We start from the raw sequence: 15,854 nt of genomic DNA on the forward strand, positions 1-15,854 counted from the left end.
AGGCAGAGGGCGTTGGGCGTTGGACTGAAAGCAATCTCTGAGCAGAGTCAGCTGAGATGAGTGCGACGCGGATTCCTCTTGTGGAAGTCGCCAAGCACAACCAGGACGACGATGCATGGATTGTGCTGAATGGAGTGGTCTGGGATTTCAGCGGGTTTGCTGTTGTGCATCCGGGTGGACGTGAGGCTGTTGAAGAATTCTTCGGCCAAGATGGGAGTGAGAACTACAACAACGTACACAGCCCAAATCTGGTGGAGAAATACCTTGGCGAGGCCAAAAAGATTGGTCTTGTCGAAGCAGGCGCGCCCAAGACAGATACCAACACGGATGGATCGGAGCAGATTGCAACACCTTCCAAGCCTGACCTTGATTCTATCATCAGTATTTACGAGTTCGAAAAGGTCGCTGAGACGGCACTGAGACCAAAGTCGTGGGCGTACCTCGACTCGTCGACAGAAGAAGGTCTCACGAAAGCGGCAAATCAGAACTGGTACCGGCGAATATGGTTCAGACCGCGAGTGCTGACCGGCGTGGGCACAGTAGACCTGACAACCAAGATCTTTGGTCGAAAATGGGCTTCGCCCATTCTAAACAGTCCCTTTTCGTCGGCAATGCTTGCACACAAAGACGGCGAACTTGCATTGGCCAGGGGCATCAGCTCCTGCGGCAATCCGATGATCATTCCGACCATGGCATCGTACTCGATCGAGGAGATAGTGGAAGCTTTTCCACAAGGGCACCCGTTCTTCTTCCAGCTGTATGCCCACAGCAACAAGTCTGAGTTGGAGAAGCTGCTTGACCAAGTCTGCGCATTGCGTCCACAGGGTATCCTGGTCACAGCAGATCTTCCGGTCATGTCGAAGCGCGAAGGTTATGCAAAGTTCATGGTACGAGAACGACAGAAAAAAGGCAACAAAAAGTTGGAGGTGGAAGCGGCGCAAAGACCGTCACAGTCTTCGGTCGATCCGGACCTGTCATGGAAGGACATCGAATGGATCCGAAAACGTACGGGTCTGCCGGTCTTCGTGAAAGGGATCCAGTGTGCCGCGGATGCCCGAAAGGCGGCTGAGTGTGGTTGTGCTGGGATATACATCTCGAATCATGGTGGACGAGCGCTCGACACAGCGATGCCATCAATCCTCACTCTGCTCGAGATCCAGGCAATCTGCCCGGAGATTTTGGACAAGCTCGAGGTGTTCATCGATGGAGGTATCCAGAGAGGTACCGATATCCTCAAGGCCATTTGTTTGGGTGCCAGCGCCGTGTGCCTGGGTAGGCCATTCTTCTACTCCCTAGCATATGGTGCGGAGGGCGTCAAACACGTCATCAAGAGTAAGTTAAAGACTTGTCCGACCTGGTGCTCAGCTGACTGTGAATAGTTCTTGAAGCGGAATTGGCTACTGCTATGCAGCTTGCAGGAATCACGAGCCTCGATCAAGCGCACCCTGGCCTGGTCAACACTGGAGAGCTCGAGTCATTGATCTACCGAAGCGACGATCATCCGTGGGCTCGAAAACCGCAGCGTGCTAGATTATAGCACTTGTGACTGATGCGCGTAGAATTGACTCAGATACTCGAAAACATTCAAAAGCAAAACAATAGAATAGACCATCATCGCGTCCATTTCAACATTATAAGCCTCACTAGCCTAAAAGATAAATTGAAACAACACATGCTTGGCACCAGAAAATATCTATTGACTGGCCATAAAATTTGCGAAGCTTCAACAATTCTTCATTCTCAAAGCTCATTGCCATATCATTTTGTTTCCCACACATGACCATGAGAAAGGGTCTACGATCAATGATCCCGTCATACACACGGAACTTGCGTGATGAGATGTCCTCGAGGAAGTCATATAATGTGAGAAGTAAGACTTGTCGGAGCTCTGCTGGTGTGCTACACGCGATATCTCCTCGACACTCCCCATGATGAATGCTCGTCAATTGCCCTCTCATCGCTTCTATCTATGCTAGAGCTGGCCGTTTCCATACACCCAGAACGAGCCAGTGTGGACAGGGAAGCTAGAATAGTACCAGGCCTCGGTCAACAGCCAGACAAAAAATCTGACTGCGAGGCTTCCACGGATCTCTACTGTCACGATTCACCATGAATCGTGAGCTGATCAGTCGTGGAGACAATCTACTCTCTTCTCCCGTTTCCCATTCAAGGTCACCGTAGTCTCTCCTTGTTTTTCAGTCCATAAAAGTGACATCGCCCCAGTCACCCAAAAACACCTTGCCGCCTCCCAATCCCCGACTCTTATTGAAACACACCTGCCCTGGTCATTACAGCACGAAAGTCCTCCAGGTTGACACCTTTGCCAATACCTTGCCCACCATTCGCTTCCAAAATCATTGCCTTCAAGACATCGTCACTAATGTCCTCCCTCAATGTTTTCGCCACTATCCGTAGATCTTGCACGTGAATGACCTGTTCCTGGCCTGCAACGCCCTGGCCGGGACTGAATAGGTCAAAGGCAGTCTGAACTTCCTCGTCCTTGGCCTCGTCGGTCTTGGACTTGAGTTGAATGGCACATAACGCAAGGAAATGCGCATAAGTAACATAGCCAGATGAATCGGGATCAAGGGTCTCGATGAATTCTTGCATGTCCGATTGACTACGAGGAGCAAGGCCTTGAGCTTTGAGAGCTGTCTTTACCTCGCTGGTTCGGATGACTCCTTCCTTCTCATCTTCGTATTCCTCCACGTCATCGAGTCGAAAGAGGTTCCATGCTTCTTTGATCTCGGCCTCTTCTTCTGCGGTGATCTCGTTCTCTTTGGCGAGCTTTGAGCGGCGTGATTTTGGCGGTTCTGCTGCCTTGCCTTTCGCGGCGCTGGCCTTACCCTTTGCGGGCGTTTTCCGTGGTGGCTAAACACTGTCAGCAAGGTCAAGCCATGAGTTGGGCGGGCGCAGACCATTTTCAAGGTTGAAGAACATTGGAGCGCACAATGTGGTACACATCCAAGACTTGAACCACGTAAGGTGGGATGGCTGGAAGATTGATGATTGTGGTAGAAATGGTGACTGTGCACAGGCGACTATTGATGACGCCACACTGCCACAGAATAAGAGTGAATAAAATGTGGCTGATGTTGGTTGACGTTACTTTCGCCGCCTGTTCGTTAACGACGATTATATTGCCGCTGTGACCATCTACTTGGATGTCTTCTTCCTCAGATACGATGCGGTAGACAGCTTTGACTTCTAGATCAGATACACCCATCTGGAGTGCGATGGATGTTCAGCTATACGTTTACGACCTTTCACAGGTATTTGATCTCTCTCTGGTGTTACTGACACTGCCCTGCTTACACTCCATCAGGGTCTCGCAAGGCAATACTCTCGCGCCCTCACTGGCATTCAAATCGACGCCATCTATCATACAGCAATTGTCTTTAACAATGTAGAATACTTTTTTGGTCAGGGTATTCACAGAAAGATCCCCGGATCTACTCACCATGGAAGACCCATACAAGTTGTCGATCTGGGCAAGACGCACCTTCCTATCGATGTCGTCGAGGAGTATGTCGAATCATTAGCAGAAATCTACACTCCGGAATCCTACGATTTGTTCCTGCACAACTGCAACAATTTCAGTCAGGATCTGGCCATGTTTCTCGTCGGCAAAAGCATTCCGGATGAGATCCGGAGTCTGCCAGAGACATTCCTCAAGACACCCATCGGGCAGATGTTGCGTGGCCAGATTGACCAGTCTATGAGGAAAATGACCCAGGCTCCTGATGCTGTCGCCGGTCGGAACGTTTCGAGCAGCTCAGCAACAACGAAACCCATACCCAAACCAACTACAAATGGCGCCAGCACCACTCCAATAAGCAACGGCACCACACACAAACTACCTTCCACAGCAATCATCAACGCACAGCCTCCATCAGAGACTCCCGGACAAGTGCACTACATCTCCTCTCCATCCGAACTAGACCGCCTCCTCGAAGCAGCTCGCGACTCTTGCGCGGTGATCTTCTTCACCTCAGCCACCTGTCCACCCTGCAAGATTGTATATCCCACATATGACGAACTGGCAGCCGAAGCCGGTACAAGAAGCGGTGCGAAGTTGATCAAGATCGACATCTCTGCTTCACCGTCAGCAAATGCTGTCGCACAAAGATACCAAGTTCGCGCCACGCCCACCTTCATTACATTCCTCAAAGGCCAGAAGCAGGAGGAATGGGCCGGCGCAAACCCAGCCCAGCTCAAAGGCAACGTCCGACTTCTCCTTCAGATGGCACAACCGCCACAACATCGGCATTCGAGCCTAAGATTGCCCACCTTCCAACGCACCATTGGCAAGCCGATCATGTACACGCGCACACCACCATTAGACAAGCTGCTTGCAAAGATTGGACCCCAGTTCACGCAAGATCAGTCTGTACAAGACCTCCTCGCTTACATCAAGACGCGCGATGACCAAGGCATGACTGAAGCGCCGATCCCAAATCTCCACGCTTTCAGCGACCATCTAGCCTCGTCCTTCGCCTCGTTACCGGCGAACACTCATTTCGCTGTGATCGACCTAGTCCGCGTTGCGGCCGTCGACCCTCGCGTATCGAGCTTCTTCGCCGCCGAGCACGAACTCAAAACACTGTCTACTTTGCTATCTGGTACAGGCTACAGCGACGACTTCTCAAATGCGCCGTACAACATCCAGGCCGTCTCCCTGCAACTTGCCTGCAACCTCTTCGGCTCGAACGTCTTCCAAGAACAAGTGTTTCGTGGCCAGTCCGGGTCATCGAACGGTGGTTCGAGCCTGAAAGATAAGATCGAGACACTCGCCTCACAGTGCCTATTGTCACCACATGCCAATGCCCGGTCCATGGCCGCAGCACTGGTGTATAATTTGTCCGCGTACATGCACAACCAGCGAATGCACAACACCCCCGACGAGGATGCATCTCCGAACGACGACCTCTCCGCTGCGCTCCTGGAGTCCCTTACGAGTTTGTCGAGTGTGGTCTCAGGCCCTGCTTCTTCGGCCGCAAGTACCACGGAGACATTGCATGCACTTCTCCTGGCGTTGGGCATGCTACTCTACGCGGCGCCACCAGAGGACATGCTCTGGGATCTCTGTCGAGCAATGGATCTGCGGGAGGCCCTCAAGGAGATCAAGGCTTCTGACTTGGGTGTCAAAGATGAGCCGCTTTTGAAAGAGGTTGGGGATGAGTTGTTGGGTAAAGGGGCGTTCTAGTGAATCGACCATATTTACTTTCATCAGAGGTGAATTTCCTCTGGGCGCCAGCGAAGGTGTTTGGGTAGTAGAAAGGTACAAGTAGACTTTCGGGCGTTTGTATACATGATTAAAGTCTGCAGCACGGCGCGAAGTGTTGTCTATCCCTCCTCCTGAACTCCGCTGCCAGGCAAACCCGTTTTTGCTACAATCACCGAATCTATTTTACCATCCTTCCACGTAAAGATAACGTACAAGAAGAAGAACAATATCATGCCGAGACCTCCTTGATCCGGCACTCCCAACCACTGCCTGATTCCAGCAATGGTAAACTGGCACCCAGGCACCATCCTAATTCGTTGCCCTTGATCTTCTTTGCGATCTTGACCTCCCGGTCGATCGGCATCTCGTATCCAGTGTGCAAAAGAGCAGTCATGAAGTTCAAATCCAGGCACCATTCCGGTCGGTCGCGCAACTCAGCAAGGGCGCCTTCAACGCCAGCGAAGCCGCCCCAGTGCTTTTCGCCGCCACAGACTTTCTCCGTCAGATCCTGTAGTTCTCTCAGCGTAAAGGACTCGGGCATTCCGAGGTCGTGCGTGCGATCGTAGAAGTATGAGAAAACGTATACATCTTCCCTAGCAAAAGTCTTGTCCAATGAAGGCTGGTGGACGCCGTTGAAGGAGCAAGGTGCAATCGCACATTCCTTCTCCTTGTACAGAATTCCCTCCGCCAATGCGCGGCACTGAGCTGGCAACGCGTCGATTGGACCCTCCATAGTTACGCTGTGATCGCCTGCGAGGGGATGATCCGCAGGCATGGTAACGTCAACCTTCTTTTGCTCGCCCGGCGTGATGCATGCGTTCGGAATGGGCTTAGAGAGCCACGCTGTTGAGTCGGGGTTCTGCTTGTGCATATGCTCCAGCACTGAAACGTGCAGTGCTTTTCGCGCCGACATGAGTCCATAGCCAAGGTGTGAATGCTGATAAAGCTCGAATTCTCGGCCGCCGAACTTCAAGCTGTACTTGTGGTCACCGTCAGCCATCTTGGGAGGCATACCTCCATGCGGACTGTTCTTAAAAGTCGGCTGGAAGACAATCTGTGTAGATCCGCCACCAAGGTCGAAGACAGCGGCCGTCGGTGTCTCATCTGGTCCTCCAATTTTACCCAGGAGATAGTTCGTGGTAATCCATGCGAAAACTCCCTCATCCTCTCCCTTCATGATCTCAACACCTCCCTTTTCTCGAGAAACCACCGGGAAAGGATATTGTGTCTCCAGGCGCGTTCGCACCGCGTCAAGAATCTTCTGGCTCATTTCCTCCCCAAGCAATCGCAAGCCTGCGGTAGCTTTCACTGCAACCGGCGTGCATGATTTGTACTCGTCCGGTACCGAAGTGAGGGCGACTTGCATCAAGGGATCAAGACTCTTCGCCGCGCCCTCCGCATCCGTCTTGTAGGAACTCAGTCCGGACCCTTCGGGTCTCTTCTCCGTCATCTTGAACTCTTCATTTTCCAGCTCAGGCGTCGAGCCACAGTTGTTGAATTTGTACACATGTATTCTGCTGCCCGTGCTTCCCGCATCAATCATAATCGCATACTGCACCAGTGGTTTCGTGTGATCGTAAGGCTTCGTACATTTCGTCGTCGGAGAATTGCTGGGAGTGTAGACATTGTTGGGGCTGGAGGTATACTGGCCACCAGAAAGAAACCAATATAATAGTACTATTAATCCCAAAACACCTCCAACCTTCACATATCGAGCCTGGCGACTTTGAGTCATCCAAGCGGTCCGAATGGACTCCAGTGTGAAGGAGCGGCCTCCGTCGTTTTCTTTCGTCTGTCGACTTGACTTCTCGAAGGGGTCCCAAGGAGTGTTGTCGGTACTGCCGTTGGCCGAGTGTCTCAATGGCAGGCCGCTGGATACTGAGCGACGGCGTGGAGAAGAACCGAAAGGAACGTATGACCAGATCCCGCCCGAGGACGAATTTGAGGAGGACATGGACAGCCTCACCGTTGTGGAGGAGTAATGAGCAGATTGAAATTTATTATCTCGACGAAGGCGCATAAGGGGCCTCGCGCTGTCGGGGACACGGCAGCCACAAAAAAGATATGGCGAGGACAGATGCGGACCCTGGGAGAGGCGCCAGTGATTCCTGGTTGGCGCTTGACCCCTGGACTGGTGCGGCGACGCCGGCGAGATGCAGGTAAATTAAAAGGCAAAGTTCTGGGGAAACTTCTCCAATTCGAAATAGTGACACCGATGATAATCTCTAAAGACTCGGTCGCTTGCTGTTCTTTTGCGCTGTGACAACTCTCGACGATATTTGATGCAGCAGGCGCTTGTGTTGGTAAAGCCGCTCTTGCGGGTTGCGCTGCTTGGTGCTCGCCCTGGTACTCAGCAGCTGCTCTTTCAATGCGTCCCAAAGAGATCTTTCCTTACGTCGCCCTCTTTAACAGCAGTCTATCGGCGTCCCGTTGGGAAAATCCAGGTTGTCACCATCGATGACAAGATCCAACAGTCATTCACTCTAGACGAGAAGATCGAGACCCGCTTCGTCAGGGAGAAGAAGGACAACAAGCTTTCTGATCCCATAGATCTCTACGAACTACTCCGCCAAATCGATCGAGCGGACAGTCATGTCTTGCAGCTGAGCAAACCCGGCGATAGCGAAGCGATCGTGCAGATAGTGCAGCGAAAAGACCTAATTAAACGGCTCAATGACAAGGAGACAGCTGAACGTCAGGTTAAGCAGGCACAGAAAGAGAAGAAACCTAAACAAATTGAACTGAATTGGGCCATCAGTGGCAACGATTTGCAGCTCAAGATGAAGCAGCTAGAGGAGTTTCTCCGGAAAGGCAAGAAAGTCGAACTGTTGCTGGCGCCGAAGAGACATCAAAGGAAAGCAACACCAGAAGAGGCCCAAGCATTGGTCCAGGCAATAAAGGAAAAAGTACAGGAAGTTGGGGCTGCCGAGACCGCTCCGATGGATGGAGCCATCCTCAGACAAGCTACCATGACCGTCAAGATACCTTGAACAAAGCATCTGCAGACCTGACAAGAATGGAATTGTCAGCATGGTCCGACGCAGGACTGTATAGGACCGTTGTGGCCTTTCGACGACCAGCGATCTGGTACGCATGCGTGTACCCACGAGAACGACAGCAAGTCATCATGCGGACGCGCCAGTGGGAACTTAAGCTCCTTCACAGGATATGATACATCCTGCCCCTGGAAGGATCGTGCCCGTTGGAAAGTTCGCGATGCTGGCTTGGGCTACGACAATGGTTCAAACAGCCGTCAGCAAGAGCTCGTACTTGAGCACTGTTAGCAAGAGTTCATACTTGAGCACCAGGCTCACAAACGACCGCAATCGTTGCGCAGCACCAAGGCTCCACAGAGCTTCAGCGCGCAAGATGTGCCGCAAGTGCCAACAGCGACGCAAGCTAAGACCGCAACTGGGTGAACGATATGAGAAGGTCGGTATTGTCATCATAAAATGTGTTTATGGTGCATTGTACAATCATAAAATCATCATAGTTATACAGTAATAACATCAACTGCGCCTCAACTCAGACTCGATGTCCACCCAGGAATCGATCCAAAGTGGCCATGACCGTGACTCTGAGAAATGGCGCTGTCGATATCAACCTTGAATTGTACACTGACCTCCCACTTCTGACCACTGCTTCCCGAGCCATAGCCTCCACTCAGCCGATTCCGAATAATGCTGCCGATTCTCTCCCTCAGCTTGAGTAGACTCTCCTCAGTCCCGACGACCCGTAGCCGTAAGTTTGCCATGCCCATGCCGTAATGTGCCTGCCAGAACTTGGCCTGTTCGACATTGCGAACCAAAGGTTCTGCTTCGATGGCTTGAACCACTTCAGCAACGTCCGCCGCCTTTGAAGGTAGAGACATTAGAAGCATCGCACCGACATTGCGCCCGAGGTGTGCCCCAAGGAAGAGCATACTGAGCGCGATGCTCAAAGAGAGAACCTTGTCCACCCATTCGTACGTGTGCAGTGACAGCAGAGGCAGCATGAGCATGGTAGCTGAGCAGGAGAGAGTGAGGAAGTGCGAGGGGTTGCTCAATAGAGATGGCAGGTTCTCCATCGCAGCAAACCGCATGGCTTTTCCGATCCGAGCATGGTTTTGCAATCCAACGGCTGATATTAATGTTGCAACCAGAGCGAGCATAGCCGTAAGGTCCACCGTGCCTGCGGAAACGCGTTCGTGAGTGTGTGGATGATGCGGTTCGTGCCCGATGCCTTCGAGCGCGTGTTTCGCATTGTGGGATATCAAGTCGAAGCCAAAGAAGATTAGAAGGACAGACAGGGCGAATCCAGCAATGACCTCCATGCGCTGCAAGCCGAACGGATGCCTGACACTCGACCGGCCCCAGACCTCAAAGTTGGATAGCACCTCAACGAACACACATAGGAGCGCTCCCAGCGAGTCATAGAAGATCAAGTGCGACAGGGCCTCTATTGCTGCTGACCCATGCGCATTCCATGCCGTGTATCCTGCGATAGCCATATGACAGATACTCCAGTAGAAGCGAATATTCTGATCTTTGGTCATGCTTGCTCTGCACTCAGCAAAAGTGGGAATTGGTAGGGAGTTTGGGAGGGCCAAGGGCGCTCTTGGAGGTGGTTCGAGGAAGATTTGGTGCGAGACACTGCTGTGTTTATATTTGTGACCTCGTCTTTGCCCTATATTTGACTTGATGACCGGCGATTTGGCCATGGCCGCAGGCTGAAAGTTGAAGGGACCAAAGCCATCTTTACTTGGGCTCTTGCCTGGCGTTGTGGGAGACCTCAACCCTGCATCCAATGAGAACATACTCTCACGCTCGATTGGAAGAGGCGACAAAGTGTTTGGTGCAATGGGAGCATCTGCATCGAAAGCAGGGTCGAGTGGGGGAGATGCTGGTTCATCAGGGGGAGGTGTGGGAGTTCGAGGAGGGACTGGAATTGGCATACTGTCCGCCATGATGGAGAGCTCCTAGGTGGGCAGCGACAGGCTCAGGAATTCAATGAGGCCTGTGTGCCCTGTTCATGAGGACATAGGTATGTGTTGAGGTGAAAGAGTGGTGGGACACTCATTCAGTGGACATTTCTTTCAAAGGGAGTTCACATCGCGTTTGGCAGGAGAAATGACGAGTAGAGGGAAACTCCGATTGGATCAGGCACGACACCTGTTGCTTCACCTCGGTACAGTGACCTGTGATGAAGGAATTATTCATCCATCAACCCTGTCTTCATCTTTATTGAATCTATCATCACTATAGTGTCCTATCAAGCTTCCACTCTGCGATGCGTCGCAAGAGCTTACAACCTCGTGGATGGAAGCTCCGCGCGTTGTCCTCTTGGTAGTCTTACTTCTCTTTGTCTTTCTCACCCCCGAACAGCCTGCACGACGACAATTCCGATTTGACACCACCAATGTTGAAGAACAGCGGCAGGTGGAGCTTGACGTCTTGACCAACTCTTCTTACGGCCAACTCAATCCGGAAAAGGATCAATGGCTTAATCTCACGGGCTTCCGAGAAGGAGATGGCTACCAATGGGAGTTACTCTCGCGTGTCCAGGAATTCAGCAAGCAGCAATTCGAGACTGCCTGGAAGGGCGCAGACCTCAACGATGAATTGCCACTCTACGACAAAGTCACTGGAGAGATCCGTGGCAAGTTCTCCAGAATGGAGACTTCTCTACCACCGCGACCAATTAACCTGACTGCCATTGATCCGAAGCGGGAGTACATGTTGACCTTCTTCGAGAGAAACATCACCGAGAAAGAAGGCGAGGTCAGCTTCTCTCTGTACGATTCGAAAGACCGCGATGCACGCAACGCCTCAGCCATCAAGGCTGATATTTCCCTTTGGACGGATGATTCACCTGGGAACGGATGGCAGGCGAAGCTCCAAGGAGTCCATTTCCCCTCTGGCCAGATCATCATGTCTACCTCCAGCTCAAAATTCGACTCCTTCCCTGCTTTTCCTCATTTTGCGCTTGATGCCGATGGTTTCGACGCCTCGAGGATTATTATGAATGAGACCTTGCATGAAAAATGGCAGAAGACTTTCGAAGACCTGTCCGATGGTATAGCATTTGCACCTCAATGCGAACTGATCGTGTGGCTGCAGCCTTTGCGTCAGCAGTTCGGAGGACTGGACGACAGTCAAATCCACAGATTCCTGCATCAGGTCGAACTGGAGCTTCAACAGCCTGAGGGTGCGCCTATCGGTCAGCCTCCACTCCTTACATATTCCGCCAACATCTTTTCTCCGGATTGTGGCTACATACTTTCATCTGACACGATTGCCGGACCCAAGGTCGAAGTATACTGGGCACTGGCACAACGCTTGGTTTTCTCCTTTATCATGACCTTGGGACTTCAAATCGCCCTATTGAAGCGTCAGATGGAGAAAGCGGCAACTCCCTCGACTCGCAGTCGAATAGCATATCAAAGCCTTGTTATTGCTGCATTGGGAGACGGCTTGGTTTTGTTCGTTCTAATCGCATTGCTTATGATCGATGAAGCAGCTTTCCTAGTTGTTGCTGCAGCTGCATTCCTCGCTTGCATCCATGTTGCTTTTCTGGAGGTCAAATTTGTCTTCGATATATGGACCGTGCAAGTCGGTGACCCTGCACGCGCGGAGATGGAGAGACAAAGGCGACACCCGCAGAACCCGACTCCTGCTCCTGGCACAACACCGGCCCCTCCTCCAGCCACGAGTGCCGACGGTACAGTAGGTCTGCCGCTTCCTGCTACCGCTCCACGCCCGGAAGGTGCCACGCCAATAGCTATCCCATTCGACCAGGATACCACAATTCAGATGCCCATACCAAGCGCAAGGGCATCCTTTGCAGCGATCTACAGCCGATTCTACTTCTCACTCGTCATACTCATGTTTTTCTCTCTTTGGTCAATGTCCTGGCCTCGGAGCTTACGATCAGCATACGCAAACATCCTTGTTTTCTGCTACTTCTCATTCTGGTGGCCCCAAATCTATCGCAACACGATACGCAACTGTCGGAAAGCCCTTAGTTGGGAATACGTTGTCGGTTCCAGCATTCTCCGAGCCGTGCCAATTCTTTATTGGTATTTTGTCGATCATAACATCCTCTCAATTGATACGAGCCCAATCACGGCTTTCATCTTACTGGCTTGGTTATGGCTTCAAGTCAGTATTCTGGCAAGCCAACAATTTCTCGGTCCGCGTCTACTCGTACGCGACTCCTGGTGTCCGCCTGCCTACGACTATCATCCCGTCCTCCGCGATGACGACATCGAGGCGAATGGCATGTCGATTGGCTTACTGGCCTCCGCATCCGAAGCGAAAGACAAAGACGACAAGACGAGAAAGGTGTTTGACTGCGCCATTTGCATGAACGAAATTGATGTTCCTGTGCTGTCTAAAGGCGATAGCAGTGGAGGAGGCACGGCTTGGTTGGAGCAGAGAAACTACATGGTAACGCCTTGTCGGCATATCTTCCACGCAGAATGTCTCGAAGGTTGGATGAACCTCAGACTTGTTTGCCCGGTTTGTCGAGAAGCATTACCGCCATTGTAAATATGCGGAGAGAGATATTTTATATGGGCAGATAATGACTATTACTGATACTTTTCTTTGCCTGAGATACAATTATGGCTTAGCCGAGGACGTCGGGACACCTCTCATGCCACTACTGTGATCTGTGTCGATTGTCTGAAATCACGACTGCTAAAGCCCGCATTGACGCCGATCGGACCGGAGGGGATGACCCACTGCTGCAGCCCTGTGTCCCAGTAACTCAGATCGCGTCTTGCCAGAGGCAGGATGACCGATTGGCTTTGTCCGGCGTCAAGGTAGATCTTGTCAAAGTTGCGCAGGACATTTAGTGGAGTAGGATCCTCGCCTGGAATCTGAGGAAGGGACAGATAGACCTGCGGGACCGCAGCGCCGGTAGTGTTTCCAGTGTTTGTGACCGTGACGTTGACAGTGTACAAGATTCCCCATAGCGATGGGTTGCCACCTGGTACGATAGGACTCGCATCGGGAAAGGCACTGATATTGCCTACGGCGATGGTGTTGATGGTCAAGTCTGACATCTCGAACGTCGTGTACGAAAGGCCGAAGCCGAACTCAAATGCCACGGAGATATTGTAATAGTCGAAGTGCCGGTAGTCGATGAGAAGACCTTCGGTGAAATTCGACTGCCAGGCGTTGGGATCTTCGGTCTCGAGCAGCTCAGTGGAATTGGTGATGGGCGCGTAGTCGTAGTCGCTCTCGTTGAAGGCGACGGTGTAGGGCAGCTTGCCGTTTGGATTGACCACGCCGTAGAGAATGTCGACGAGCGAATTTCCGGATTCTTGGCCAGGCAGGTGAGCGGCTAGAATGGCGGTGACGTTTGGGTTGTTGGCCCAGGGCATGACGTTCAGTCCTCCGGAGTGGGTGATGACCACGGTGCTGTTGCAGAACGAGGTGACCGAGTCGACTACGCCTGTACTGTTCCAGTCCGGTTCGAGGCCGATACGGTCGATGCCCTCAGATGCCCATGTCTTGAGGAAGACAAAACAGATTTCAGGCACGGGAAGAATCGTTGCCAGGCCGCCTGGTGTCGCGATGAGGGTGTTGTTCAGGATGTACTGCACCAGTGTTCCGTCCTGTACGGCGCGAGCTTTGATCGCTTCGAGGGGTGAAACCAGATACGAGAGTCGACCGGTGCCGCTGCCTCCTGCTACAGGGAGGTTGCCATATTCTGTACATCATGTCAGCGTGGCCAGCATGTCAGAGTGCACATGGCTTACCGTAGCCGTACTGGCTTTGGAATGCTGGGCCCGAGAAATATTCTCCGTCCACTAAATCGCCAGCGTCGTTGCCGAAGATGCCGATGGTCTTCGGCGCGTTTAGCGGGAGAGTGTTGTTGACGTTCTTGAGAAGGACGGTTCCAGCAGCCCCTAATGCTCGAATGAGCTGCTGGTGCTCATCGCGAACATCAACATTGGCTGGTCCTAAGGTGAACTGGTATACGTATGGCGGAAAGGACGACGCCAGTGCTGGTTCTTCGCCATCAATCGGCGGGTATTGGCTTTGATTGTAAAAGAAATACGGCGTCATGATGCGCAGTGCCATATCGTCCAATCGTGTTTCGTTGACTGTACCGTTATTGACGGCTTGTGTGACGTTGCCGCCAAAGTAGGACGAGTTCTGATCTGAGGAGATAGGGCCTGATTAGAGTGTCAGGAGCTGCGGCCCAGAGACTGACTGTGTTCGAACTTCGAATGCTTACCTGGCATATCCATGTCAAGTCCAGCATTGACGGAGGCTACTCCAGAATGGGTACCGCCCCAATCCGACATGACATAGCCTTGAAACCCGAGCTCACCCTTCAGTATTCCGTTCATCGTCTTGGAGTTTTGGCATGCGTACGACCCGTTGATTCGATTGTAGGAGCACATGATTGAAGATACGCCTGCGTGGACGCCATTGGCAAAAGGCCACAAGTACAACTCATGAATGGTGCGGTCGTCGATGTTGGAAGACACTGATTCAATCGTGATATTGTCTGCCGACAAACTTGGATTTCGTTGAGTCTCTTGCTCGTACCCGATGAAATGTTTCAGACATGCTTGCAAACCCGTATCCTGCATGCCTGTAATCGTTTCCTCTGCAGCTACTCCTGTCAGGTATGGATCTGGAGAAAACCCTTCCCAGTTGCGGCCATCATACGCAGAGCGGCCCAAGGGCGCAACCACTGGACCCAGAGCAACGTGGGCGCCCTTGTTTTTGAATTCGGTACCCATCAAGAACCCTCTCTGGTACATGAGGCTTCTGTCCCATGATGCGGCGGTTGTAAGACCAGCCGGGAAAACAGACGCGTAGGTCGCTTGTCTGATTGCCAGAGGACCATCTTGGAGACAAAGACCATTGAAACCGAGGCGCTCAATGGCGCCAATATTGCCAACACATGGGCCTGAAGTCCCAGTCACAAGCTGGGCTTTTTCTTCTAGGGTCAGGTTTGAAACAAATGCTTGAGCTTGGGCGAAAGCAGCTTCCCAATCGAGACCTTGAGTAGGTGGGCTTGGATAGACTGGCGGCGATGTGCTGAAGTCTTGAGCAAACGCCGTCGAGCAGGCCAGGAGACCTACCCAGATTGCGTGACTCAACATATTGACTGAGGATGGGAAATGAGAAGAAGCTTGCGCGAACCGAGAATCAAAGCACTGTGATCCAGCTTTATACTCACCGATTGGGAGGCTGGCATAATGTAAATGCGTTTATTGTTTTAGCAAACCCCCGCAGGTTGATGTAGCACGAGTTCCCGGTGAACAACCGGATGATACCTGGCCATTGATTATTGTCCTTTTCGAGACGTGCCATCGTAACTAAGTCTACGAACCAGCATGAAGCGGTAATTGAGCCCCCGCTCGGATGGGTACTTGTAGGGACTCACATGATGGTGCCGCACATGGTGAGGTGCATACTCAGACTGCGGGGAAACCTGCACAGAAAGATGATCCTGTCCTTGCAGCCTGATCGTCACTGGAAACTTGTGGTATGTGGGACCACTAACTGATTGCGATGCGGAAGAGGAGTTGGACAGATGACAGACAAAGAAGATGTGCAGAACTCTGGGAGGCGAAGAGATTTGACACCTCGTGGAAATGCAAAATACCGATCGTACGACG

At 52.0% G+C, this 15,854-nt stretch overlaps 8 protein-coding genes across 8 annotated transcripts; 4 read left to right on the plus strand and 4 right to left on the minus strand.

Moving 5' to 3' along the window:
- Window positions 1-56: 56 nt before the first annotated feature.
- EDD37DRAFT_675054 (L-lactate dehydrogenase) lies at window positions 57-1,718 on the plus strand (the record flags this gene model as incomplete). The annotated part of the gene is made up of 2 exons (XM_062819531.1): window positions 57-1,332; window positions 1,380-1,718. The coding sequence occupies 2 exons, from the start codon at window positions 57-59 to the stop codon at window positions 1,535-1,537; spliced, it is 1,434 nt and encodes a 477-aa protein (XP_062666049.1). The 3' UTR covers window positions 1,538-1,718.
- Window positions 1,719-2,110: 392 nt separating this feature from the next.
- EDD37DRAFT_188099 (calmodulin) lies at window positions 2,111-3,106 on the minus strand. The gene is made up of 2 exons (XM_062810050.1): window positions 2,919-3,106; window positions 2,111-2,871 (listed from the first exon to the last, which is right to left on the minus strand). The coding sequence occupies exons 1-2, from the start codon at window positions 2,919-2,921 to the stop codon at window positions 2,263-2,265; spliced, it is 612 nt and encodes a 203-aa protein (XP_062666050.1). The 5' UTR covers window positions 2,922-3,106; the 3' UTR covers window positions 2,111-2,262.
- Window position 3,107: 1 nt separating this feature from the next.
- EDD37DRAFT_188104 (mannosyl-glycoprotein endo-beta-N-acetylglucosaminidase) lies at window positions 3,108-5,331 on the plus strand. Its single transcript, XM_062810051.1, has 2 exons — window positions 3,108-3,272; window positions 3,326-5,331. Exons 1-2 carry the CDS (start codon window positions 3,237-3,239, stop codon window positions 5,204-5,206), a joined length of 1,917 nt encoding a protein of 638 aa, XP_062666051.1. The 5' UTR covers window positions 3,108-3,236; the 3' UTR covers window positions 5,207-5,331.
- On the minus strand, window positions 5,308-7,404 carry EDD37DRAFT_188172 (guanosine-diphosphatase). Its single transcript, XM_062810052.1, has one exon. It carries the CDS (start codon window positions 7,245-7,247, stop codon window positions 5,457-5,459), a length of 1,791 nt encoding a protein of 596 aa, XP_062666052.1. The 5' UTR covers window positions 7,248-7,404; the 3' UTR covers window positions 5,308-5,456.
- EDD37DRAFT_188214 (translation initiation factor IF-3) lies at window positions 7,403-8,559 on the plus strand. The gene is made up of 2 exons (XM_062810053.1): window positions 7,403-8,228; window positions 8,382-8,559. The coding sequence occupies exon 1, from the start codon at window positions 7,510-7,512 to the stop codon at window positions 8,215-8,217; it is 708 nt and encodes a 235-aa protein (XP_062666053.1). The 5' UTR covers window positions 7,403-7,509; the 3' UTR covers window positions 8,218-8,228; window positions 8,382-8,559.
- A 188-nt stretch (window positions 8,560-8,747) lies between these two features.
- On the minus strand, window positions 8,748-10,317 carry EDD37DRAFT_698167 (cation efflux family-domain-containing protein; the record flags this gene model as incomplete). Its single annotated transcript, XM_062820175.1, has 1 exon — window positions 8,748-10,317. The coding sequence occupies exon 1, from the start codon at window positions 10,170-10,172 to the stop codon at window positions 8,748-8,750; it is 1,425 nt and encodes a 474-aa protein (XP_062666054.1). The 5' UTR covers window positions 10,173-10,317.
- Window positions 10,318-10,388: 71 nt separating this feature from the next.
- Window positions 10,389-12,808, plus strand: EDD37DRAFT_188248 (uncharacterized protein). Its single transcript, XM_062810055.1, has one exon. The coding sequence runs from the start codon at window positions 10,525-10,527 to the stop codon at window positions 12,754-12,756; it is 2,232 nt and encodes a 743-aa protein (XP_062666055.1). The 5' UTR covers window positions 10,389-10,524; the 3' UTR covers window positions 12,757-12,808.
- On the minus strand, window positions 12,809-15,534 carry EDD37DRAFT_188253 (beta-glucosidase). The gene is made up of 3 exons (XM_062810057.1): window positions 14,456-15,534; window positions 13,974-14,393; window positions 12,809-13,924 (listed from the first exon to the last, which is right to left on the minus strand). Exons 1-3 carry the CDS (start codon window positions 15,333-15,335, stop codon window positions 12,861-12,863), a joined length of 2,364 nt encoding a protein of 787 aa, XP_062666056.1. The 5' UTR covers window positions 15,336-15,534; the 3' UTR covers window positions 12,809-12,860.
- Window positions 15,535-15,854: the final 320 nt, after the last annotated feature.

This window comes from Exophiala viscosa, assembly GCF_022695815.1.
Source record: "Exophiala viscosa unplaced genomic scaffold EDD37scaffold_14, whole genome shotgun sequence".
In the NCBI taxonomy this organism is placed as follows: domain Eukaryota; kingdom Fungi; phylum Ascomycota; class Eurotiomycetes; order Chaetothyriales; family Herpotrichiellaceae; genus Exophiala; species Exophiala viscosa.